At 46.9% G+C, this 24,997-nt stretch overlaps 13 protein-coding genes across 13 annotated transcripts; 5 read left to right on the top strand and 8 right to left on the bottom strand.

The window, feature by feature from the left end:
* Positions 1–356: 356 nt before the first annotated feature.
* FMAN_08349 (uncharacterized protein) lies at positions 357–1,808 on the top strand (the record flags this gene model as incomplete). The annotated part of the gene is made up of 1 exon (XM_041835373.1): positions 357–1,808. The coding sequence occupies one exon, from the start codon at positions 357–359 to the stop codon at positions 1,806–1,808; it is 1,452 nt and encodes a 483-aa protein (XP_041685544.1).
* Positions 1,809–2,164: 356 nt separating this feature from the next.
* FMAN_08348 (uncharacterized protein) lies at positions 2,165–3,885 on the bottom strand (the record flags this gene model as incomplete). The annotated part of the gene is made up of 4 exons (XM_041835375.1): positions 2,165–2,677; positions 2,725–3,136; positions 3,189–3,321; positions 3,372–3,885. 4 exons carry the CDS (start codon positions 3,883–3,885, stop codon positions 2,165–2,167), a joined length of 1,572 nt encoding a protein of 523 aa, XP_041685545.1.
* A 735-nt stretch (positions 3,886–4,620) lies between these two features.
* Positions 4,621–6,267, bottom strand: FMAN_08347 (uncharacterized protein; the record flags this gene model as incomplete). Its single annotated transcript, XM_041835376.1, has 3 exons — positions 4,621–5,836; positions 5,884–6,071; positions 6,121–6,267. The coding sequence occupies 3 exons, from the start codon at positions 6,265–6,267 to the stop codon at positions 4,621–4,623; spliced, it is 1,551 nt and encodes a 516-aa protein (XP_041685546.1).
* Positions 6,268–6,568: 301 nt separating this feature from the next.
* On the bottom strand, positions 6,569–7,448 carry FMAN_08346 (uncharacterized protein; the record flags this gene model as incomplete). Its single annotated transcript, XM_041835377.1, has 4 exons — positions 6,569–6,827; positions 6,886–6,969; positions 7,025–7,331; positions 7,379–7,448. The coding sequence occupies 4 exons, from the start codon at positions 7,446–7,448 to the stop codon at positions 6,569–6,571; spliced, it is 720 nt and encodes a 239-aa protein (XP_041685547.1).
* A 136-nt stretch (positions 7,449–7,584) lies between these two features.
* Positions 7,585–8,873, bottom strand: FMAN_08345 (uncharacterized protein; the record flags this gene model as incomplete). The annotated part of the gene is made up of 2 exons (XM_041835378.1): positions 7,585–8,588; positions 8,648–8,873. The coding sequence occupies 2 exons, from the start codon at positions 8,871–8,873 to the stop codon at positions 7,585–7,587; spliced, it is 1,230 nt and encodes a 409-aa protein (XP_041685548.1).
* A 455-nt stretch (positions 8,874–9,328) lies between these two features.
* Positions 9,329–10,343, bottom strand: FMAN_08344 (uncharacterized protein; the record flags this gene model as incomplete). Its single annotated transcript, XM_041835379.1, has 2 exons — positions 9,329–9,890; positions 9,940–10,343. 2 exons carry the CDS (start codon positions 10,341–10,343, stop codon positions 9,329–9,331), a joined length of 966 nt encoding a protein of 321 aa, XP_041685549.1.
* Positions 10,344–10,691: 348 nt separating this feature from the next.
* On the top strand, positions 10,692–15,390 carry FMAN_08343 (uncharacterized protein; the record flags this gene model as incomplete). Its single annotated transcript, XM_041835380.1, has 2 exons — positions 10,692–13,151; positions 13,201–15,390. 2 exons carry the CDS (start codon positions 10,692–10,694, stop codon positions 15,388–15,390), a joined length of 4,650 nt encoding a protein of 1,549 aa, XP_041685550.1.
* A 529-nt stretch (positions 15,391–15,919) lies between these two features.
* FMAN_08342 (uncharacterized protein) lies at positions 15,920–17,420 on the top strand (the record flags this gene model as incomplete). Its single annotated transcript, XM_041835381.1, has 4 exons — positions 15,920–16,108; positions 16,162–16,366; positions 16,413–16,885; positions 16,935–17,420. 4 exons carry the CDS (start codon positions 15,920–15,922, stop codon positions 17,418–17,420), a joined length of 1,353 nt encoding a protein of 450 aa, XP_041685551.1.
* A 126-nt stretch (positions 17,421–17,546) lies between these two features.
* On the bottom strand, positions 17,547–18,482 carry FMAN_08341 (uncharacterized protein; the record flags this gene model as incomplete). Its single annotated transcript, XM_041835382.1, has 1 exon — positions 17,547–18,482. The coding sequence occupies one exon, from the start codon at positions 18,480–18,482 to the stop codon at positions 17,547–17,549; it is 936 nt and encodes a 311-aa protein (XP_041685552.1).
* Positions 18,483–19,337: 855 nt separating this feature from the next.
* Positions 19,338–19,965, bottom strand: FMAN_08340 (uncharacterized protein; the record flags this gene model as incomplete). Its single annotated transcript, XM_041835383.1, has 2 exons — positions 19,338–19,631; positions 19,693–19,965. The coding sequence occupies 2 exons, from the start codon at positions 19,963–19,965 to the stop codon at positions 19,338–19,340; spliced, it is 567 nt and encodes a 188-aa protein (XP_041685553.1).
* A 781-nt stretch (positions 19,966–20,746) lies between these two features.
* FMAN_08339 (uncharacterized protein) lies at positions 20,747–22,113 on the bottom strand (the record flags this gene model as incomplete). The annotated part of the gene is made up of 3 exons (XM_041835384.1): positions 20,747–21,165; positions 21,219–21,997; positions 22,046–22,113. The coding sequence occupies 3 exons, from the start codon at positions 22,111–22,113 to the stop codon at positions 20,747–20,749; spliced, it is 1,266 nt and encodes a 421-aa protein (XP_041685554.1).
* Positions 22,114–22,656: 543 nt separating this feature from the next.
* On the top strand, positions 22,657–23,453 carry FMAN_08338 (uncharacterized protein; the record flags this gene model as incomplete). Its single annotated transcript, XM_041835386.1, has 2 exons — positions 22,657–23,088; positions 23,136–23,453. The coding sequence occupies 2 exons, from the start codon at positions 22,657–22,659 to the stop codon at positions 23,451–23,453; spliced, it is 750 nt and encodes a 249-aa protein (XP_041685555.1).
* A 54-nt stretch (positions 23,454–23,507) lies between these two features.
* Positions 23,508–24,940, top strand: FMAN_08337 (uncharacterized protein; the record flags this gene model as incomplete). The annotated part of the gene is made up of 6 exons (XM_041835387.1): positions 23,508–23,574; positions 23,623–23,782; positions 23,835–24,123; positions 24,170–24,243; positions 24,298–24,387; positions 24,442–24,940. The coding sequence occupies 6 exons, from the start codon at positions 23,508–23,510 to the stop codon at positions 24,938–24,940; spliced, it is 1,179 nt and encodes a 392-aa protein (XP_041685556.1).
* Positions 24,941–24,997: the final 57 nt, after the last annotated feature.

Raw genomic sequence — 24,997 nt, forward strand, 5'->3', positions numbered from 1 at the left:
AATGCTGTATGCACATCGCTGTTTCTGGTCAAGCATTTTCCGTTGTACTCCTCAGTGCTGTGGCGTTCTTCTGTTTCCAGCCGTGCCATTCCAATGGCCTCTTGAAGACGGTATTGGCTCTCCATGTTAATGTTTCTTCCAATCAGATCTTTTTGGCGCAGTGACCTCTATACGAAGCTCAACAGAGGCTTGACCGCTATTCCTTTGTATTACGAGACTCATTTTCTATAGGCAATCTGTACTTAGATATCCCCGCGGCAGCTTGCTCCAAATTTGGATGTCACCTATCTAATTCTTGACCCAACAAGCACCTTTACAGCTGATCATACCTTGGTATTCAACCGACTGATACCACAATGAGTCTTATTGCTCGACAATCACTACTTCAGGTGACCACTCCTCGTGTTATAGGAGCCGCCTTAACGTCATACCAACATCATCGCTTCTGGATGCACTCATCAGAGCTCAAAAGCGCGATTTCTCACCATCAACGCACTAATGCCATCGGGGAACGTCCCATAGTCCTACCCAATACCAAATCTACGACGATTGAGCCGAAAACAACCCCTTTATGTATTCTACCGTTGGGAATGATCATTCGGTCTTTGCTTATCACCTCGATTTATTCTTCTGCTATACTTCAAAACTCATCTCTTCGAATCCTGTGGATTATAGCCCACGCTGAGAGTACTCTTCTCAGCCATGACAAAAATCCCATTCTCAAATTCCTTCTCAAGAAAACATTTTACGCTCAATTCTGCGCTGGTGAGACTCCAGCTGAAGTACAATCTACTGTCACCAATTTGAAAAATATCGGCTTTGCGGGTGTTATTTTGTCACACGCCAAAGAAGCTGCCGGCAAGGAAGAAGAAGCAAAGGCTGCTACCACTCACGACCTAAGCGAGGAGACGGCTCATGATGTCACGACCGAGATTCAGCCCTGGGTTGACAGTGTAGTTGAGACTATCAAGATGACTGAGCCCAATGACTATGTTGCACTCAAATTCTCTGGTGCAGGCCGTCTCGCTTTATACAACTTGTCGCAAAACATTGGTCCATCTCCATATCTGTCCAAGTCTATTCACGATATTTGCACCCTAGCCCGCCAACGACGTGCTCACCTCCTCATCGATGCCGAGCATGATTGTCTGCAAGAGGGGGTCGACAAGTGGACCATGATATATGCGCGGAGCCACAACACATCAGTTGACACCGCAACTATCTATGGCACATACCAGGCCTACAGAAAGGTAACGCCTGCGACTATATCACGGCATCTCGCAGAAGCTCAGGAAGGTGGCTTTACTCTCGGTGTAAAGCTTGTTCGCGGCGCCTACCTTGATTCTGACCCTCGTCACTGTTTCCATGATACGAAAGCCGAAACAGATGATTACTATAATACAATCTCGAGTGCCATTATTACGAGGCAGTGGGGTCCAGTTGTTGACGGAAATGGAGAGTTTCCTAACGTCCATATGGTTCTTGCTACCCACAACACTGAGTCTGTTAGCCAAGCTCGAATTATCTGTGACGCCGGGAAAACCAAGACTGGGGTTGTCTTTGCTCAACTCCAGGGGATGGCAGATGAAGTTGGCTGCGAGCTTATTCAATATAACTCCGGCAGAAATTCCGTCGCCTTGCCTGCTTATAAATATGTTGTTTGGGGGAATTTGGCGGACTGCATGAAGTATCTTCTTCGCCGTGCTTATGAGAATCGGGATGCTATTCAGCGCACGGAACGTGGACGAAAGGTTATGTGGGCTGAGCTTATTCGGAGATGCAAGATGGCTTTGTCCTTTTCTGTATAAGGCTCATGGGAACTGGAGTTGGAGTTTGACACAAGAGAAGGAAAGAGTCTATGTTCGCTTGACATCAATCAAGAGTGAAAGATATCTGATTTTCCTAATAAATTCTATGAAACTTAAGTTAAAACCCAGGCCTCCGAGCCTTTACTTAGTTATGCAGAGCTGATATATTGTCTAAGTTGTCTAATCCGTCCGTCCCGTCTTACCGAAACTCCTCCAGAAGTCCATACTTGTCCGTAACCGTCCCAGTGTCCTCCTTTAACTGAGAAAGCGTTGCGTTCTTCTTGTTGTACAAGCGCCATGATAAGTCATGTAGGTATATCACCAATGCTCTAACGAGCGCTCTGCAGTTGTCCTTCTCAGCTTTCCTCATCTTCAGGGGTATCTGGCCTTCGGCCAACATTATTGAACCGCATACAAACCACAATCAGAGCGCCAGGTATCAATATCAGCATGGCTATGAACCAATGCAGACCAAGCCATCTGCCTCCCCAGTCCATTCCAAGCCGGAAGCCAGCAGCCATAACCGGACCAGAGACAACAGCAGCTATTGCATTCAGCACTTCCACAGCCGAAAGGACCGCACCAGCACCGCAGCTAGATGCCATGGTCAACAGGAGACTCCGAAGAGCTGGATTCAAGCAGAAGTTGACTGCGGATAAGACAACTGCTATAATAAACATGACCAAGTTATCAGCGAACCCAGCCATGCAATAAGCTATCACAAGGATGATTACGCAAGTTCGAGCGACCCATATATCTTGTGTAATAGCTGGAACATGAGATTGTCGCATAATCTTTTGTGCGAAGGGTAGTGCAACAAGGCATAGCCCTAGCTGTGTGAAGCTTTTGATCGAAGTGATAACGCCAGCCTATCTCTATAATTAGCTTTGATCGGTAAATATCGCAGCTTCCATACCTCTGGCCAAGTTAAGGAGAATCGCTTCGCTGCATATTGTTTCGTGATAATCGAACCGATATCTTCGCCAACGTCAATAAAGAGGAGGCTGAAGATAAAGAGAGTCACTGTTGAATCGGACCAAAAGATGTCCCGTAGCGATTTAAACGATTTAGTCAATAACTCTTGACTCCCGGTGCGGATCTTATACGTGAAAGACATTTGGCCTCGCGAGCTGCTTGCATCTGATTGCTCACTCTTAAGGGACAGAGTTTCAGGGATAAATATAGTCGTGATGAGTCCAAGGACTTGAAATCCCAGTGACATAAAGATAGCCGGCCACTCTCCACTGGAAATGAGGTAGTAAATTGCAGGCCCGCTGATAAGCGTTCCAACAACCAGACCAGTTGACATTACAACAAAAACACCAGATCTTTGATCAAAATTAGCATAAATGGCCATGGGCCGGAAACAAATGCCCATACCTGCGTGACTCTGGGACTGCATCGCTTGCCATTGCATAAACCATCATTACTGGAACTAATGGCCCGCCACCGATAATAGATATAATCGGGGCCACCCAAAGAAGACGCAGAGGAAAGATATGAGGAAGCCAGCCTAGAAGAGGGTGAGTTCTGGTTCAGAATGTCTCACCAGTGAAGACGTACAAATGATAATGCCAGCTAAGCCATAAAAGACGCACCCAAGTGTCGCTATCATGAGAACCGGCTTGCGGCCGTAAATGTCAGCCGCGAGACCATAGGGAATGCTAAAGATAACCGTCGGAAGTAGTTCAAAGGTCGCCTTCATGCTTAAAATGATAGACAGCTCTCCCTGCACACGCTCATCCTTGCAGCGCGGATCTGAAGTAGGGTCAGTAGCACCATGGTACTGCCGACACAAGATACCCTCCAAAATCTGGCTGAGGATGGTATTGAACATATTGGGCGAAAGCTTCAAGAAAATGAACGACATGTATCCCAATGCAAGCAGTCGAAAGTGATGACGCCATGGGCTGTACTCGTCAACCTTATTATCCTCCTCAACGTCGCGCTCCTCTGGCTGCAAAAGCAACTCGTGCTCGTCAATTAAAACATCGGAGTCTGTCGCGGGGACAGTAAAGCGACGCTTTGCGCCCGAAGAAATGGCAAGGCCGTGCGTATGCGCAGCACGGGGTGCCATGGTGAAGAACGTTGTTGTGTCGTGGTTGAGTTAGGTCGATTAGCGCGTAAGCAAAGCGAGCGGGGAGAGGGTAGTGGTAAGGCTAGGTAATTGTGCTATGTATAGTGCAAGCACATATTACTATGTAACGGCTGGTGATATCACGCGCCCGCAGAGCTTGTCAGACGACACCCGTATTGGATGCAATCGGACGTGGGGGCGTCACAAGGGCCGCATTCAGCAGGTCTGTCAGCGAGGGGGTTTCATCAGGTGGCGAAGGGAGGGTTTTTGTCAGTACGTATAGCCACTGTTCCATGGTGAATCTCGGCCCAGGATGTCAGCGTGCTCAGTTACTTCTGCATTCGGAATGACATCGTTCTCGGAGGGATAGCACGTTTGCAGGGCGGGTTGACTGTTAAATAGACAGCTGTAATGCAACGCGCTGAAACAAAACTGACGTCACTGTCTGCCTTGAGAGCTTCTTGCTTTTAATATTTATATAGAGATAAATGTTTAATTAAAAGTTTATAAATATAATAACTATCTTTAAGAAAATACATTTATTTTATATTTAATAGCTATTATATATATCTATAACTAATTACTTATCTTATTATTAATAGCTTTTTATTAAATATATAAGGTATATAAGCTATGTAAAAAATAAACGCTATTTAAAACGCTTGGATATATAAGAGCCTAATAGTAGTAGAGATTTTTATGATTGTAATACAATTGGTAGTTAATGTAGCTCTTTCATCTAGGTATGCATTTTAACTTCATTTCTGGGTGATTTATCCACGTTTCAGGATCCCTCTTCCATTCCTCAGCTTGGTCATCAGTAAAATGCAGCTCATAGCCCTGTAGCAAATGAATGAGAATTGCTCTCAACATCATATCTGCCACGTACTTTCCCATGCACTGTCGCGGCCCAAAGCCAAACCTCCAAAAGTTATACCTGGATTTGACTGGGCTTAGAGATAGATGACGCTCCGGGCGATAATCAAGACCATCTTTTCCCCAGAACTGGTTCCGCTGATTTAAAGCATATGCGTCGATAATGAAGTTGGTGCCGGCGGGAAAGAGGAAACCATTAATTACACGGTCTGTTGGAATTGCCTGCGGAACAGAAAAGGCTGCCAGGGGCCGTAGCCGTGATGATTCTAATATGCATGCCGATAGGTAGGTGGTTGAGTCAGTGAAGTAGCTGTTGAAACCTCCTCCCCTAGGGCTTTGTTTCCACTCCCGTACTTCATCAAGTATACGCCGTTGGTGCTCAGGGTACGCGGCTAAAAACACGAGGTTCCAAGAAATAGCCCCCAAGGTAACATCTAGGTTGGCAAAAAGAGTCTCATCGAGAGTGTGCAAAAGATGCTCCTGGGTCATCGTGCCCGAAGTCACAGCATTATAGAGGTCCACGATCGGGGGTCGAGATCCAATGTGGATAGCTCGATCAAAGGCGTCCCGATTAAACTCAACCCACTGCTCTTTGAACAACTCGAGGGATTTGTTGGTGTCGGTCGGGAAAAATCGTGACCAATTGAATCTCGACAGACCGCCTTCTATGACCTTGCGAAATATGCCTTCGCGTACAGGTGCAAGTTCAGCAAGAAAGTTTTCCATTTCCCTTGATAAAGATCCATAAAGCACATCAGCGATGATCCAAAAAGGGAGCATCTTTAAGTCTGCTGCTGGATCGATGATTCCCTTGGATAAGTTGTCTCCGGCTTCAAGGGAATCGAAGTGACGCACGGTTCGTTTCTGTATAATCTCCAAGTATTTTGGTACCGCACTTCGCATGAATGCAACTTCTGAGACCTCTCTGACCCGTTTCCATTCATTCTGGCTCACAAGACCAACACATTTTCCAAGCAGTTGCCCCAGTATATACCCAGAGTTATTATCAACTGCTTTGATGTGTTTGTCTGAGTCCTTGAAAACTTGCTGGACGTCTTCAGGTCTTGTGAGAACACTACGATAGATTAGACGGAAATGGGAGTAATGGTGCTGCATACGTACACTTCAGGATTAGGACCTGACCATATACGGTAAATGGGCCCATACTCTGACTCCCATTTAACACTGTTCTCCTTACCGTGGAGAAACTTGGCTGCGTCGCCTTGGCCACTGGGGAACCAGTATCTGTTTGAGGGAAAGGGTTTCCCGGCACCAACGTCGCGAACTTGATGAAGTCTCGATAAGAAGGCCTATGAAATATAAGCAATTGACGTGCAAAGAATGAAATAGCTGGCACACATCAATGACAGTTGACAACAGCCACTTCACGGGTCGGTTGAGTAGCCTCAAACTAAGAAACAACAAAACGAGAAAGGGACCTATGAAAGGACTCCAAGTTACAGTCATCAAGTCAAGAAGTGAGTGGGTCTGAGGAGTGTTGATCATTTTGATAGATGGGCTCGGAATGAATGCGTTTCATCAGTGGTCCGGAGCTACTGGCAGTAATGAATGAATTTCTAAAACATTGACTCTGCTCTATGAAGTTGAACCCATCTGGGTTGCTTGTGGCTTGAGCCCCACCTTGAGGTCCGGAGTTCCCTGTCCAATGATGTTGGCTCGGTAGTGGCAGGGCTATTTCGGTGTCCGTTGCTACCTTTTCGGCCCATACCATCGGTCACTATGGTTCAACAAATTGAATATACTGCCACAGACACAGGTTTTCTACCAGATGAGACGTTGATGAATGTTAATCATGTCCAAATCGTGGCGCTCTCTCCAAAACATCCTTGACAGCTGGACGGTCTAGCATCCTCTGAGCCCACTCATTAACAGCGGGCCAATCTCTTATGTCTACACCGAAGAGATTAAACATCCAAGGCATGGCAAAGGGAAGATATGACAAGTCTGCTAACGTCGGACGGTCCTTCAAAGCGATGTATCTCTGGCCCGGTTCTGTAAGGCGTTTGTTGAGGATATCCCATTGCTTAGTTGTATTCTGGTGCAGTCTAGAGTAGTAAGTTAGTCATTATACCCACAATCAAGTACCGCGGCTTAACAACTCACTTCTCGATTGTCCTTGGAAGCTGAACTGGCTCTTGTCTATTCGGATACCCTTTTAAGAAGTAGAGCCAATACTTTGCTGTAGCCCTGGACCGTTTGTTAGCAAACATGTTCGCGCATGTAACATTCCTAGTCGGCTTACCCCAGTCCAGCGGTCTGATAGGCCGTCCATGAAAGCACAGCTCCCTTCTCGGCCGCTGTTCTTCCTGTCCAATCTCCATTATTATCAGATCGGTCCGCTAGATATTGGAGACAGGCAGTGCCTTCAAAAACAATCACATCCTGTCCAGTTTCCGGATCACGGTCCTTGAGAGACGGGACGTAGCGCTCTGGGTGGATTTTGTAGAACCATTCGTCCTTAGTATCGATAATGGAAAGGACATAGGGGGCTTTGAGCTCTTCGGCTAGGATAATCGGTTTGATGTAGTTGATATACGATGTGGCATCAGCTTCTTGATCAGCTTCTTGGTCTGAGATGTGTATGTTCGAGCTTTACCTTTGATAATGTACAAGATCACCCTGCCATCGGCATCGACGTCTCCTTTGACTATTTCGCCATTCATCATTATGATTCTTGATATGTGATCGTATATCCAACTCGGTGCTGTTTGAAGTCTATGTCTGTATCTAGATGAAATAAAGAGCCATCACCAAGGCCAGCGGACCGAACATCATATCGGCACTTGGTCTCTGAATATACCCTTATGGCCTCAAGTCAATAGCCTGTACCCAAGCATTCCTCAACGGCAAGATCCTCTCGGTCCGCCACCCAGCCCTCTCAGCTAGTTCATTCCACTTAGCTTCGGTCCTTTCCTGTCCATTGACAGTCATCATCATGTTGATGTCTCCGTATACCGAAAGCCTGCCACTCCGAGTGTCGGACAGTACGGACTCCAGCACTATCAACCGGCTTGAGTCGGTCTCAATGATGGCCTCCCGAATGTTCTTTAGAACTTTGACAACCGTCTCGTCATCCCAGTCATGGAGGCACCACTTCATTGTGTAAACCTCATACTGGGGTAATTTCTCTAAAAAGTTCCCGGATAAGAGATTACCACGTGGCACCCGGCTTTCCAGGTCCTCATAATGACCGCCTTTAGTGAAGAATGGAATGATGTGATCTATGACAGCAGGTCGGTCAAAGAGAGCCCCGGACATCCCGGGGTTAGCTCGTAGGAGCGAAGCTAACAGAGCTCCGCTACCTCCTCCGACATCCATGACAGTTTTATCTCCAATCTCGTGCCAAGGATAATCTACGAGAATTCCAGGGGCCATTGCCTTGGCACCCCCTCCAAGGGTCTTGTGTAGTTGCGGGACCCAGCCTTGGCTTTCAAAGTAAGCAAACATGTCCAAGTCGGTGTCGAAGTTGACCTGTGCGGCGCATCGAGTAGAGCCAGATTGAACAGCTTCTGGGATGCCTCTTGCAATATCAAAGAATTGATTGCCATAAAGAGTCACCCAGTTATGCCATTGAGTTGCATGATCCTTCAGTAATAGTCTGGACACATGGTTCAGAGCGTACTCTTCCGTCGCAGGTTCATAGGAGAAGATACCCTTAGTGCATAGAGGACGAAGGATTTGGCCTAGCCTAAGTGGCGTTGCATGGGTCACCGTAGCCAACTGATCCAATGTCTTTGAGCCATTGACGAGATGACCAGGAACATCCAGGTCTACCGCTGCAACGAGACATTTGGTATCAGTGTATCCTGCATATCTGGTTAGTCAATTAATAACTGGATTACGGATAAGCTGGATGGTAGGTTACCAAAGAAATGATCCGCGAGGATAAGATGGGCCGGTTCCAATATTAATTGCATTTCTCCCAGCTTGTCCACTACCGACGTCGCACGCTGCAAAACCTGCTTATCCGGCAAAGCTTGGTCATTATGTAACAGCTCTTGCAATTCTCTTTTGACGCCATCGTTGGTTAGTATCGACAGGAACGCTGTCAAAGAGGCCTCTAGCTGGACAAGGGTTTGAATAAGCGACATAGTGAGCTCAAAGTGATGACGAAATAACTGTGGTACTTCAGTGAGAGGCTAGCACTTGTACCCGTTTTACAGCGCTTAAACAATCCAGGTGTGGCAGTCGAATATATACTTACGTGACTAAACGATAATTGGTTGGAGGAAGACAGCAGGTCTATGCGGAATGGTCGGCGTGTTCATTTCGGCCCGTATCTACTAGGTTAGAAACCCCGGAGTAGTAAGCCTCTGTCGGCATTCAAATTCACAGGAAGACGATGAAAACACTGCATATAGAGGCTACCCACTAAGATTTAAAATGTTCCTGAGTGCGATGTATAACAAGAATAACCGTTTAGGCCAATAACTGGCGTAGACTAAGGGCTTCACATATGTAAACTGATACAAGAGGATACTTTCAAATTATTCAAAGTCTACCTCAGTTATGAAGAACAGTAGAGTGATCATGTGAATGCATCCCATCAAGCCAGCTCAGCGCCAAGCTGAGCGGCCGCAGCACCAGCTGCCAAACATCCCATACCAACTGCCTGGGACACCGCCTTCATCATGGTAGCACAATCTCCCACTGCAAAAGCTCCCTTGACCTGAGTCTCAAACATCTGACCCTCCGTCTTGATATCGCCCGTCGGTGTAAGTTCAAGTCCTAGCTGCTCAGCAAAAGGCCCATTGATCTGCCCCATCGGCCCGTGGGCCAAAAATCCCTCAACCACCTCAGAGCCATCCTCGAACTTGATCACAATGTCCGAGATATCTGTGGACTTCATTGAGAGGCCCACGATTTTGCGATTGTCTACTGTGATGCGACTTTTGGCCCCGTCTGTACCAGTGGCTATGAGGTCGGACTTGATCTGTTCGCCCAGACTGTCTCCTCCGTTGGTATAAATCACGGCTTTATTAGAGAGCCGTAGGACCATGCGAGCAAGATGGAGTGCCATGGGTGAGCTACCACTGAAGTTCATACCAAGGACACCTGCAGATGGCTTGCCTCGGTCCTCATACCCATGACAGAAGAGGCAGTGAAAACTGATGGCGTTAGTGAATCTATTGTTCCATCTTAGAATTCGACACTTACATTCCTTTAGCCCAGCATTCTGAGTAACCGGGAATATCAGGGAAAAGATCCTTCCATCCTGTAGCAAGGAACAGCTTTTTACCTGTCCAAGTAGTCCCATCCGCGTCGACCAGTTCAAAACCAGAATCAATCTTCCTGGCAACGTCTACCTGCTTGTCGACAAACTGGAATAGGTCTGCATAACGGTCTAAGAGGTCTTGCCGAGCCTTCGAACGAAACTCGGCAGGTGACTTATGATCCCACGCAACGAAGTTATGCATGTGGTTAGACGCGGCATTGCGGTAAACTCCTGAGTCAAAGATGGCTACTTTGTACACCTGACGCACGAGGCCGATTGCTACCGATAGTCCAGCTGGACCGCCCCCTATAACAAGGGCGTCAAAAGTGGTGTTTGCGGTCGACATTGCAAAAAGAATATGAGAGCGTATATATAAGCTTGGTTAAGAAATTAGTTTAGTCTCGGAAAGAGGCATGCGGTTCAATTGAAGACATATTTAACATTGTGAGATGCCTTCTCGAGGATTAGACTCTTGACAACCGACGGGCCGAAGGGGCCATACTGCAGTGGTGCAGGACACCGATGGCCCGATGTAGCGCGAGCCGGGGCAACTGCAGCTTGGACTTTCAGAAGCGCTTATGATAGAATCACCGTAGTAAACACAAAAGGAGTTACACTGCTGGCGTCTTGAGTAATTATGTGTTCAGAGAATCTGGTAAAGGTCACAATACTTCGTAGCAACACATCCTCCACCATGGACAACCTGATGAACAACGAAGCTTTCAACACCGTGGCGACAATCCTAAATGTTGTCATCGACAGCCTGGACCTTGATGCCAGTTTCATTCAGAATGGAGGAGACTCGCTCAAAGCCACGTCTCTTGCAAACCATTTCCGTAAACGAGGAATAATGGTCACGCGAGAGATGATCCTCACGAGCCCTTCGCTTAAGCATCTTTTCAACCTCTTCGAATGGCCATGGATGGGCAATTATGACCTGCAGGTTGATTCAACCCCAGCAGCCTACTCAACTGGTGTGTCTGAGAGCGACTGGCAGACAGTCTCTCCTGCGGAGCAAGACGTTTTGTCCAGCCCGAACGGCTCTAGCTGTAAGACGTCATGTTCAAGCGTATGCTCCTCCGCGTCCACGTTAGAAAAAGAAGTGTTTCCACCTAAAGAAAGCTTATCGGCCTATCGTCTCGACCCGATATCGATGGCTCAAGGGGCCCAGCAGGCCACAGAGATGCAGTTGGCGCTGGTCCATGGAACTCTTAAGGATCGTCGAATGAACATGATCAGGTTTACCATGGTGCATCGCAACGAACACATCGATAAACTTCGCGAAGCTTGGAAGTTTGTTGTTGATCGAGAGGATATCTTTGATATGGCTTGGGCTGCGCCGGTGACTGGTACTCAGCATTCGCGTTTTGTGTGGGTCGCAGATCCATCAGAAGACGAGGCAAAGACGACCCTCATCGGTTCCAGGTTCACCGTTCTATCCCAATATCCGAACAACGGTAACTCGAAAGTTATTTGGACAGTACACCATGCTCTGATCGACGGCATTTCAGCCCAGCTTCTCCTCCGCAACGTCCTAAGAGTCGCCAGCGGCCACCCCCCAAGCACCATGCCATCCTTTTGGAAATGGGCACAAGATCTCAAAACGTACCAACAGGATAATGCCCACCTTGCGAAAGAATTTTGGTCGCGACAGAAGAAGCTTTATCCCGAGGCCAAGGGTACCCTGCAGGTACCAAAGCCCGACACAAACAATAAACTCAACCGGGCCAAATTTATCACGCTTCCTATAGATGACATGCGAGGTCGCCTAGAAGTGGCAGCAAAGCATTCCAATGTCACACTGGCCACCATGTTTTATGCAGCATGGGCGCTTGTCGTGTCTAGCTTCTCAGACTGCAGGACTGTTGTTTTCGGTGCTCTACTCAGTGGAAGAAATATCCCCATTGCGAACTCAGACAAGGTAATTGGTCCTCTGATCAATTCCCTGCCACTGTACACATTTGTAGATCCAGACGCTACGGTTCAAGAATTTCTCGCTTCACTGTTTAGGAGCCTTCTTGACCTTGAGCAGTTTTCCTGGACATGCACCGACCACGGATTTGATCGGGGTTATGACTCGACGCTGTCTGTCGAGACATGGCAGAATGACTGGTCTGAATTCGACATTCGACCAGTTGCGACGTCCAAGTCTCAGCAGAGCGATGTCCCGCTGGGCGTAACTGTTAACACTAAGAGTCTTCAGTTCCAGTACCATTCGGACAAACTCCGCAGTGTGGATGCTGAGAGAATAACTTCTTCTTATCAACTCGCCCTTGAACAGATCACTAGAGTACACACGCCCGTCGGGGTGGCTATGGAGGCTCTCGTCTCAGCGCCAAGCCGAGCCCTCTTGACCAAGTTTGGTAACTGCATGTCAGGTCGAACCACAAGGTCTTCGGTCAGTGACGACCTCATCAGCTTGTTCAACAGATGTGTGGAGAAACATCCAGATAATATTGCAGTCGACGACGGGGCCGTACAAGTAACATATCGTGACTTTGGCATCATGGCAAGTCGTGCTGCTTCCAGAGTTGCCTCAATGATCTCCGAAGGTGACATTGTGTGCGTTCACTCGGACAAGTCGCTCAACTGGATCGTGGCAATCTTTGGTATCCTCAAGGCAGGCGGTGTATACTCATCACTGGATCCGATTCTTCCATCAGAATTGAGAGCAACCATGTTTCGGAATGCCAACGCCAAGCTTTTCCTTACTCCAAAGGCATGCCAGCTTTGCCAAACGCCATTGACGTGTGATTTAAGCGATTCGATAGATTCCATTCTAGCAGATCCTACGGTAAATCCCGACAAGAGCGACAAGACACCCAAGCCATGGACCAATGCCTATCTCTGCTTTACTTCTGGTTCAACTGGGATCCCGAAGGGCGTTATATGCACGCACGAGGGCCTGGTTGCTTTCCAGAGCGACCTTGAGGTGAGACTCTTTGCCCAGCCTGGAGTTCGCATTGCTCAGGTCATGTCGGTTGCATTTGATGGAAGCATTCATGAAATATTCTCCGCATTGACACATGGTGCAACACTGGTTCTGCCATCTAGTGCTGATCCCTTGGGTGCTTTGGACACGGCTCACTCGGCGATTCTAACGCCTTCCATCGCTAGGGTGCTGAACCCCGAGGACTATTCGATGCTTAAATGGGTAAGAGCCTCTCTGTTGATGATTTATATAGGACTAACGGAATACGAAGGTGTACTTTGTTGGCGAACCGGTCCCTCAGGCGGTATCGGATCGTTGGTCCGCTGTCAAAACTCTGTACAACATGTATGGTCCTACCGAGGGTACTGGCGGAGCAACTATCAAACGCTTGACTCCTGGCGATGCAGTCACCATTGGAAGACCCAACCCAACAACAAGAATCTACATCTTGAACTCGCAGGGGAAACTCGCCCATCGAGGTATGATCGGTGAGATCTACATTGCTGGTGTTCAAGTCGCCCGGGGATACGTAGGTCTTGATGATCAAACTAAAGAGCGATTTCTCCCAGACACCATCATGAGAAATGGAGAACCCATGTATCGTACTGGGGATCGAGGGTACTGGACCGAAGCTGGTGAAATATGTTGCCTTGGTCGAAATGACCGTCAGATCAAATTGCGTGGATATCGTCTGGATCTGAATGACTTGGAGATTCGCATCTCGCGAGCAGCCCCCGGACTTTCTGGAGTCGCCCTAGCTCGAAAGCAAGATGAGCTCGTGGCAGTGGTTCAACCAGAAGATGTTGACCTTCAGCAGTTGAAAACCAAGATATCCTCGGCTTTGCCCCGTTACGCCATCCCACATCACCTTGTTGCTGTAAACAAGATTCCCATGACGCCAGCTGGAAAGGTTGACTATCGCACTGTTTCAAATGCTTGCGAAAGAGTTCCACAGAGCCATACTGAGCCTTTGAGCGATATACAGCAGTTGGTCACCTGTGTTGTCTGCAAAGTCCTTGAGATAAAAGACACAAAGCAAGTATCTCTCGATTCGGACTTTATCGGTTTGGGTGGACATTCCTTGAAACAGATACGCCTTGCTCAAACACTGAGTGAAGCATTCAAGACGCGAATACCTCCTCAACTGATCCTATCCAACCCGTCGGTTCGTGGGCTGTCGGATAGCCTTCAGGTCCTGCTAGGTCCAGACCAATCAAAGCCTTTAGCGGTATCGTGCGCGCGGCTTGGGGACAGGGTCTCGCCCATTGAGCACGAGTGGCTCGTCAAGTACCAATCTCCAAGAGGGACTGCTTCTTTCAACGTCTGTTTCGCTTCCACTTTCATTGAGGTATCGGTTTGTAGAGACATGTTGATCTGGGCATGGAATCAAGTTCTGCAAAGACACAAAATTCTATCGTCGCGATTCAGACTCGATGGGGAGGCCTCAAAGAGATACTCCGATCAAGCATCACCACGCATTGAAGCTTTGTCCGATTTTGACTTCTGGAAACAAGCAAACCGACCCTTTGATTTGACACAGGAAAGCCCCATACGTGTCTTAGTGGCCAGGAACAAGCTTATGGTTGTCATCAGCCATGTTGTAGCAGATTACACTACACTCAGTCTTCTGCTTCAGGATGCATCTCGGTTCTATCATGGGCATCCGGTGCAAGAGAGGCCCGTCTACGCGGACTCTACGTCATTGATGGATGCGACATCCGAATCTGTTATTCATTTCTGGAGGGATTATCTAAGCGATCTACCTCAAGCGCCAAAGCTATTGCGTGATACACCATTGAGAACCACGTATCGGGGTCGCTCTTTCACTATGCACTTTGACTCCCAGCTTTGGAGTTCTATCGTGAAGCTATCTGCAGCCAGGGCTTGCAGTAATCAGCTGTTAGCTATCGCAGTTGTTGCTGTTTGTCTTCAGCAAGATGCGGGCGATATGGACACTATCATTGGCATGCCTTCAATGCACCGACAAACCGAAGAAGAACTACAGACGATTGGGTTGTTTCTCCAACCTTTACCTGTCAGACTAAAGTATTCGAAGGCCACTCGAAATTCGTCATTCCTTCAATCAACTCAATGCTCTATGCTGGCCGCGGTGGCAAATGCGACTTGTTGGGATCGCATTGTCAATGAGCTTGGCGTAAACCACCAATATCCCAACCATCCAATTTTCGACATAATGGTCACGTTTCTAGATGACAGAATGGTGTGCCAACTAAAATTGGATATCCCATCTTTTGAGTCTCGCCATATATGGGCAAATGGTGCTAAATTCAAGCTGATGTTTGAGTTTATGGAGGTTCCAGATGGTAACCTTACGCTTAGGATAGAGTACGATGACTCGTGCATCTCACTACCTGAAGTGGAAAACCTTGCTTCCAGGGTGAAGGTCACGTTGGAGATGCTACTAGAAAGTAATTTTGATTTTGACCGGATTTTGCGCTAGATGTTACGCTTCTGTAGCCTTAAATCACATTTATTGACAAATAGCAAACTGTTTATTCTGCAGGAGAGGCAATTTTATAGATTATCTCGTTATGACCAATAGACTCACTATCATTTATCTGGTCTCTCAACTGATTGATTCTCAACCATCTGTCCCTTGCGTAAATGACTACTGCATTACCCTGTATTTCCCTGTATTGGATAACAAGGTCAACGGTACCCCACCTCCGGAGAAATGACCATCCCTGTTACGGATGTCGCGAACCTTGAGGGATAGGCAATACAAAATGCACAATCTGATACGGCCCGAAATTTAGCGAAGACATACCGGCCGGAGACTTAGCAGAGGATACCGATCGGAGACTTATTAGAGCATTGCGGTCAGAAAATCAACAGAAGTCACATCCATACAAAAACTTCAAAGTGAAAAGCCAGTATACTTTAATTACAGAGATATTAATATAGATTGAATGTAATATTATAGTATGTGAAAATAAATATCTGCAATATTTCTAAATATTATTGAAATTATGATCTTAACTGAGATTCTTTCTCCTCATATGAGAGGCATTGTAGCTGCAGTTTTGCCTTCAGTCTCATCAAATCTGAGCGACAGATCTTCTTATAAGATAGATCTTGCCACAGCTGAGAACTGGTTAATTAGGCCTGAGCTTCAGCGTCTCTGCAAGGAGGCTATTCAGAGCCATCTGACTGAAGACGTATGTGTCGGGTCATATTACCGTTTGGATCATGGGGCTCATCTCTACATTAGCATTTATCTTATTCCAAAGGCTTTGGTGGCGACTCATTACTGCTTGCATCAGCAGCCGACTTCTTCAATACTTACTTCAAGCCGCTCAACCCTGTCCTCTCAGAGCACATAGTAGCTACACCTGGCGCCACCTTGTCTCTTGATTCACTTTTGTTCAGTATTTGTGATGAAGGGGATATTGTTTTGGTACCCGCACCGTACTGGAGTTTGTAAGCCATTCCATCCTCGAGAAAATGGCTAATTATAGGCAGACGGTTTTGATTTCCATTTCAGACTCCGGGCCAAAGTAACGATAGTGCCAGTCATAACAAAGTACGAGATACCTACCGATGGGTGTAACTACGAAATACTCCAAGGCTCTTTAGTTTCTTCCTTGAATGAAGCATATGAAAGTGTCACAGACAAAAGCCGCGTGCGGGCTCTTATCGTGACCAATCCACATAACCCATTTGCCCAGTGCTACCATGAAACAGATCTCAGAGAAGCAATTGCGTTTTGTCAAAGAAATGGATTACACTATATCTCTGACGAACTATACGCCATGAGTGACCTGCAACGAAACCAGGGGTATGACGGTAATCGCGGAGCGCCTTTTGCCTCGGCGCTTAGTTTGACTCATGAGAGCCCTGGGTTAGAGACTCAAAACCTTGAGACCTTGTCCCCAAGTAAGATTCATATCATTTGGAGCTTGAGCAAGGACTTTGGTTCAAGTGGCTTGCGTCTGGTAAGGTTGATTATCCTATAAGTATTTCATTAACTAATATATTACCAAGGGATTCCTTATAAGCCAAAATCCCAGCTGTAAAGCCTTACTAGCTTCAGTCTACTTACTGTCAACTATTCATACGTCCTGTCTATCCTCCATTGCAGCAACCCATCTCCTCAACTCAAAGGAGCTACCAATTCTCCTAGAGAAAGCAGCAAGACGTCTTGAAGAAGCTCATAAAACTGCTATTACACGGTTCCGTAAATGGGGGGCCCCGTTCATATATCCGCATGCTGGTCCCTATGTAACAGTGAAGTTGGTAAAGCAGGCCAGCAACCTCGAAGAGGAAGACGAGGGACTTGAAAAGCTGAAACAAGGTGGGGTTGTGGTCTCAAGACTTCGCGGCTTTGCGGGCTGGAAGGAAATTTCTGACAATCTAAACCACTTTGGCTGGGTTAGAATGACAGTCGCAGTCCCAATGGAGAGACTGATTGATGCTTTGGATAGGATTGCGGATGCTTTGAAGTACGAGGAGAAAGAAGACAGGTTGTAAGTTTGTAAATAAAGATGGTTATGACTGAAGCCTGATTGGAGGTAGGTGTTTGGCATGCTATATAACATAATTAAGTATAGTATTGCTTTTGTATTTCGTTTTGGCCTGAGTAGCTTATGTAGATGTTTAGTCACCACTAAGTAGAGTCTTTGTAAGATGTTCACCCCTGCGAACAAACAATGTGCACATCTGAGCAACGAGCCTCTTTTGCCCATTCTCTCCAGTTCCACAAACCTCCTCAGACAATTCATAAACAATCTTCAAAGCTCGCTGTATCTCCTTATGGAGTATCCGTTTCGTCATCGAAATCTGCTCTTCAGGGTCCAGTTCAAACACACCAAACTGCAAAACTGGCGAAGTGATTGCTGAATTTTGTTGATGACTCCACGCCTGACCTTGAACCATGTCTTCAAATAGTACCAGTATGAGATCCAACACTGAACATACAGTCATGTGACAGCTGCGACAAGCTTTGTACTCTTCCTGGTCCATTATAGTGGCTAGATCTGTCAAACATGCTTTATTAACGCGCAGAATTTCGTCGATGGAATGCGTTTTGGACCGGACATGGTGTTCGAGTATGAGTATGATCTTGGACAATGCCGCGACATGAGGAAATTGGCGACCATCGAACTGGATCTTTTTTGTAGCAGATTCCAAGGATACAGCTACTGATGAGCTCGAGCATTCTGGGCTAGGACGGAACTGTGGTGGTGCCCCCCCGCTTGCGTGTATGGTTGAATCGCCGTCCATGTCTATTAAGTCGAGCGTCATGTGATCCATATTGAAGTCAAAGTTCAGACCTGATTGGAAGTCATGTGACCTATCGGGCTCAATGGTTGAGTCCCCGAAGAGCCCGGCATCAGCAGCACTGCCAGTACCAGTACTAAAGCAATCAAAAGCCTCGAAGTTTGCAGAATTACTCAAAGGTGATGCCAGGGCGGTTTGTGCCAAGTCCAAACTGGTGGAGTTATGCCGTGTTCGTTGTTGGTCATCATTCTGTTGTGATGGCCCTTGATTTCTCCCTGTAATTTGCGACACTTGTTTATTCTTGCGTGACATCCTTCCAACCATTGAGACTTTGTAGCAGCACTTGAGTCCCGCTTGTCGACACCGAGCGCAGCCCGTCTTTTCTCCACTGCACCGAACCTGATGTGCATGCTTGTCAGCCTTGTCGATCCCCATTCACTGCAGCTGGTTGGTTCTGGTATACCTTGGCACTGTGGCATTCAGTGCACGCGGATCTCAATCGAGCAGGCTTTTCCCTGTGTTGTTCGGTCATGGCACCGTCAAGCGAGGAGGGACGGAAATAGTGCAATTGACAACTGCCCTTTATGTGTTCTTTCAAAATACATACAGCATGGGTGCGATCGACTTGGTTCTCAGCGGGGACTTTATTCTTGCTGTCCCTGGTTGATTTGTTAGCTCGATTATATCGACAGCAACGAGCAACGAACGAAATCTCTTGAATTCTCAAGATCTTGAAGTGTCAGTTCAAGCTGGGCAGAGTTGTGGATCCTGAATCATGATTCAGCAAGGCCGTTGGCTACCTAAAACTACCGGCCATCAAGGTTGCATCATCCCACGTCCGCTAAATGAAAATCAGTCGGAAATAGCGCAGTCTGCACCGATTTAGGTCATTCGCGGTATCAATCAAGCATAAAACTACGGCCTTTAATTATCCCGCATAACGAGTCTGCTCACGCAATGGGCTAGATTCTCCCACCAATACCCACTTCACTGACGTTGTGTTCATCAATGAAACCCTTGTGGACTTTGTCAATTCCTCGTACTTCGGCTTTTATCCAGTGCTAACTTATAGTTGATACTTGTGGCTGAGCGCTTCAATCAGCAGACAGAACTTGGTAAAGATCCAGTACTCTGCACCTAAGCCTTATGCAGCACTGTCTTGCCCTCCTAAGGCTCACCCGCCCCATCTTCTTCGTCTTCTTCCTGCCAGGTAGCTAGCTTTCCTTCAGTTTTCCACTTGCGAATATCTTTGACAGCGTTCTCGCAGGCTCCTCTAGCCAGAGCTGTATAGTTGACCTCTATATCCCTAGCAGCCTGTGTTCCAGGCTCAACGTTGTCAAGTTTGAGTTCATACATGGCAGTCAGGAAAAGTACAGGTCGCTCATTGTCCTGTTGCCCAGTTGTGCCGTGGGACAGTAGGAAGGTACTTGTGGCGCCCGTTGTGACTGTTTTTGCTTGAACCTAGATGGATGTGAGCGGACATCAATCAATGCCTCGGAATGGAATGTGGGGGCGCACTTACATGAAGCGGCGGGGCGATGATAACATCCTGGATCAGATCCTCACCAGCCGCTGTGTGGACCGCACCATCGGCAAGGGTGAGCTTACGACGGAATTCGTTCTTTGTACCAGCTAAGACCTCACAAGAGGCTACATACGGTGCAAAGTCGTTGGGGTTGCGGCCTCCACGTCGAATCCCATACCAAAGTTCTGTCTCGTTGAGAACAACGGTCTGATCCGGGGGATTCACGGATTGAGTGAAGGCAATGTTGAAGCTGAACATGGACTGAGTCATGGTCTAATAGGGGCTAGTAATGTCTAAGTTGTGAGCTAGAAGTGTTATTTGCCGCTGAGACCTGTGGCTGAGAGCTTAATCCAGCCGAGAGAAGGTAGATAGATAGGGAGCAAGATTGACCGAAAGTAAAGTATACCGAATAAGTAATTCGTATCAGTCAGGCTATGCAGATGAGGCACCAGGGTTGATGACAACTCAACAGTCAGTCTTACAGAGCGTTTCCTGCTAACGCTATCTATATATCTCTCGTGTTGAAATAATGCAAGCTTCTGAGTCAGGAGCTAGATCTGTTATTTACGGCTAAGATTTATCCCTGGGAGATTAAATCAGTGTAGGAAACTTGGAATGATGCAAGCAATGATTGCTTCCGGTTTGAAATCACTTTCGGCATCTGTAAAGCGGATGGAACGCTTCGGCCCGCTTTGCGAAAACAAGTTACGAAAAGCCGAGAACCCTGGTGGCCTAACGAGCCTCCCGGTTCCTCTCTTGGAAGCCACCAATAATAGACCTTTAAAAGGTTCCTTATAATTAGAGCTATCAAGGTCGCCGAAACAGGCATTTCGAAATGGGAATAAATATGCTTTAAGATATTAAGTTTAAATATACTGTAAAGTTTCTATATAGCAATTAGCTGTTGAGTACTTTATTTTTTAAGTATAATTATGTCTCCTATATTAACTAATTGTTTTTAAGTTCTTACTATGTAAATTAATATATAAAGAATGATATAATTAAATACAGTTATATTCTTCTATAATTGTACGATACTGGCTAGCTGGTTTTATTTCCGAGACCTAAACATAATCTCGGCTTGTGCATCAGGCAGGATTGCCAAGCCGTAATGAATCTGACCTGGCTTGCCCGTGCCCTTCTTAAGCTTGACATTATAGTTCATAAGTAGATGCGCAAGCACCACCTTAATCTGAGCGCTGGCGAAGAACCGACCCGGACATGCCCAAATACCGTGCCCGAAATTGATGTTGTCAAGACCTGTTGATGCGTGCTGGTATTTAGTCTCGTTCCCTGGATCTTCACGAAGTCTAGAGAACCTAAATGGATCGAATGTTTCTGGATCGGGATATACTTTGGGGTCGTGGTTGATGAAGTGGCTCATAATGGTCATACGTGTTCCTGTGGGAAGAACGTCTCCGGTAGATGTCTTAAGTCCTTCTGGACTCGTGACGATACGGGGAATATTGACTGTGATGCGATGAGTACGATTAAACATGAAGCGTGAGGATGTATTTGTTTACCTAGTGACGGAGGACAAAGGCGCTGGGACTCTTTGGCAAAGCTATCCAGCTTTTTCAACTTGGCCAATGAGTTCTTATCAATTACGCCATCTCCTCCAAGAACTTCCATTAACTCCTTTCGCATCTCCTCAACGTCTTGCTCGGGAGTGGCAGCCAGGTCAAAGACGATATAGGTCAATGCGTTGGATAAATTGTAGATTGAAGCGAATGTTGCCAAGAGTTGATCTCTGCCAAGCTCCTGAACAGTTGGGGTTGTTTTGTATTGCGAAATGAACCAGTCAAGCAAGTTTCCTCCAACAGGCTTCTCTTCGTTGGCAACACTTGGAGACGAGCCCTGTTTCTTCTCCAGAAGTGGTGCCAGTTTCCCCTCATTATTCTTCCTCTGACGCTTCAAGCTTCGTACCTGAGGGAGAAAAGGAGCGACGAAAAACCGGACCGGCTGAGGGATCATCTTTAGAATCATCCAAGCCTTGGAGACATCGGCTGTATAGTTGACATTGGCTTCGACCCAGTCTGGTTCACGACTCAGTGGAAGTCCCACGAACGCCCTTCCAGACATGAGAGATGCGACTCTGCACATGGCCTTGCGAGCAATAACAGGCGTCCAGTCTTGGCATGGGCCAATTGTGTTGGAAATTGCATACTCGACCTCCTCGGTGAAGGACTCGAGAACGGCTGGGGTGTTTCGGGTAAGAACGTTGCGCATTGCTGAGTCGAATTCGTCGGACTTGGTACCCATGTAAGTATATTCTCCGAGAAAAACATCGTAATGGTGCTTTCTGAATCCCGTCAGTGGTTGAGCAGACCGCTATTATCGACCAACTTACTTAATTGACACAACTGACTCCGGGAGCCCACGAATGGTGTCTACATCGGCGGGTGGCAAAACAGCCATTTCCATCCCTGGCAATTCGAGCATAAAAGGGGAAGTCGGGTACTGCAGAAGAGAGTCAGCTCTCAAAGTGAGAATCGGATCAGGGACTGAAGGACCTTTTGGTACGCCTCGGTAAGAACTGCCAGCACATTATTGTCTCGTAATTTGAATATCGGCAAATTATGCTTCTTTTTCATTGGGACCATGCGATATAGACCATAGGTCAGTACGAGGAGTAAGGCAATGCCGTAATGCAAGGGCATATGTTGCAGCTTTGCAGCTTGACTAGTTGAATACTGTAGCAATCCCATCGTGAAGACGTGAAATGATGGTCAAGGCTCGATGTCTCTTCTGGGAAGGCTACTGCTTTCGAATAATTATGAGGAAGTGAAGGTACAGACACCACACAAGATCAAAAGGAGTGTCCAATAAAATATTTCAGATTAGGAAAACATCGCCGCGGGCCGTATGATCGATCCTGTCCACCCTGCTTACAGTATTTAGGAATCTAACCCAGCACCATTTCGGTAGCGCTAACGATCTGCGTCTCCAAATACCAGTAAAATGCAGTACACCGACATGGTTTGGTACTTTGCTTACGGCTCCAATATGGCCAGCTCAACACTCAAACGACGGCAGCTAAACCCAAGAGACTCTCGGCCTGTCTTTGTGTCCTCTCATGTTCTTTGCTTCGATGTGTTCGGTGTCCCATACAAGGAACCCGCTATGGCCGGTATTCGGGAGAGGACTCCAGTCGATGACACAAATGCGACGCCTTCGGTGCACGGGATGGCTTACTTGCTATCACGGGAAGACTATCATCGGCTGATAGTCTCCGAAGGGGCGGGCGTAGCCTATGTCGAAACGGAGTTGATGGCCCGGATCTGTTCAACTGTGTTTACGGAGCGAGCGGCGACTTGTGAGGAGATTCCGGTGTGGACCTTGATGGCGAGATTTCCATTCCGGCCCGAAGCCCTTCCGAGCGTTCGGTACATGGTAGGCACTGCGGGCCAATGCTTTGAATCTTGGTCTGACTTTAGTAGGGGCTGTTGATCCAGGGAGCCGAACAATCCGGCCTGCCAGCCTCATACCAAGACTTTCTACGCGATATTACTGCGTATCACAAAAGTCTTTCCAAATACGAAGAATTCGGCGCGTCGCTCCTGATCGGCTTTTGGATGCCTATAATCAATGGTATAATGAAGAGAGTCAAGCGGAGAACCGATTCGGATGGTAATGCACCGCCTTGGGTCGGGGAACTGGTTAGGTTGGTTTTTATCACCATGTGGCTCTACTATGATACCATACACAGCCGTATCTGGGGTCCGAATGGTGGAAGGGATTTAGCTGGAACTACTTAAAGATGGCTCAGTGCTAGTCTTAGTTAATCTTGTTGATAATTTACTTGATGAACCATGGCTCCAACACCTGATGAATACTTGTTGCAGGCCCGTGCCCTGCTGAAAAGAGTCCCGTTGGTTGGTCAGTAAAACACTTGCCTTCATGCTACGTTGCTCACGGGAATCACAGATGGACACAATGACTTTCCCTACATGATTCGAGGATGGTTTGGAAATAACTTTGAACTATTCCATCCTGGGATTCATAATATGCCTATCGGCCAAACTGACCTAACACGATTGAGAAAGGGCCTCATTGGTGGACAATTCTGGAGCGCTTTCATCCCAATGTTTGATTACTTCAAGATTGGATTTCGCTATGCCTGTTCTGATTCTTCTTAGTCCAAAGACCAATGATAGACTCGGCAAGCTTGAGTGTCTGATGAAGACTTTGCAGCAGATTGACACCATTCACTTAATGATTGAGAACTTATCTGATCATTTCGGGGCGGTAAGCTCATCCAGGGATATTGAGACAATCTTCAAATCAGGAAGGGTTGCTAGTTTGATCGGTGTTGAAGGACTGCATCAGATTGCTGACAGTACTTCCGTTCTGAGGCTGTTTCACAAACTTGGTGTCAGATACATCACTCTCTGTCACGATGATGATAATCGATATGCTGATTCCTCGGTAAGTATTTAAGCTCGGTTGAATGACTTTGTTAACGTTTTTTCAGAACGGAAAGAGTACAAATGGTGGTTTATCGAGTTATGGCCTGGATATAATACTTGAAATGAACCGCATTGGCATGTGAGTTGCCCAGATTTGTTCTTGAGATAATAGTGCTAATATTTGCTCTCACAGGATAGTCGACCTGTCGCATACAACTACAGAAACTCAGAAACAAGTTCTGAGTGTTTCCAAGTCCCCGGTCATTTTCTCTCATTCCTCTTGGTAAGTTCTTGGCTATTGAGATCAATTCGGGATCAATAAATCTGACCAACCCAGTAACTCGCTACTACCCAGTCCTCGCAACGTCACAGATGAGATCCTGGATCTTTTAAAGACAAACAAAGGCCTTATAATGATCTGCTTTCTCCCTGACCTTGTCAGTGCCAACGGAGTCCAGGGTGCTATTATCGATCAAGTCATTGACCACATCATATATGCAGGTCAAAGGATAGGCTTTAAGCATGTTGGCATTGGTTCTGACTTTGACGGCATGTTAGAAGGTCCAAAAGATTTAGATGATGTGTCCAAATACCCGGAGCTTGTTGAAAAGCTTTTCGAGCGTGGACTCTCAGAAGATGTTATCGCTCAAACGCTTGGTGGCAATATAATTCGGGTTCTTGATGAGGTGGAAGCCGTGTCAAGAGAGCTCAAAGGCGACGTACCTGTGCTATCTGATCCGATAGAGGAAGTATGGACATCAGAACAGAAAGATATACTTACTAGGATGGGAACGTTGAGAAGTTCTGAGGGTTCTGGTACTAGATTGGCCCTTTAGATAGTAAGGCTATAGGTTGAATGAGAACTTTTGCAAGAGCGTATTGTTGGCATATAC

Source organism: Fusarium mangiferae (genome assembly GCF_900044065.1).
Source record: "Fusarium mangiferae strain MRC7560 genome assembly, contig: FMAN_scaffold009, whole genome shotgun sequence".
Taxonomy (NCBI): domain Eukaryota; kingdom Fungi; phylum Ascomycota; class Sordariomycetes; order Hypocreales; family Nectriaceae; genus Fusarium; species Fusarium mangiferae.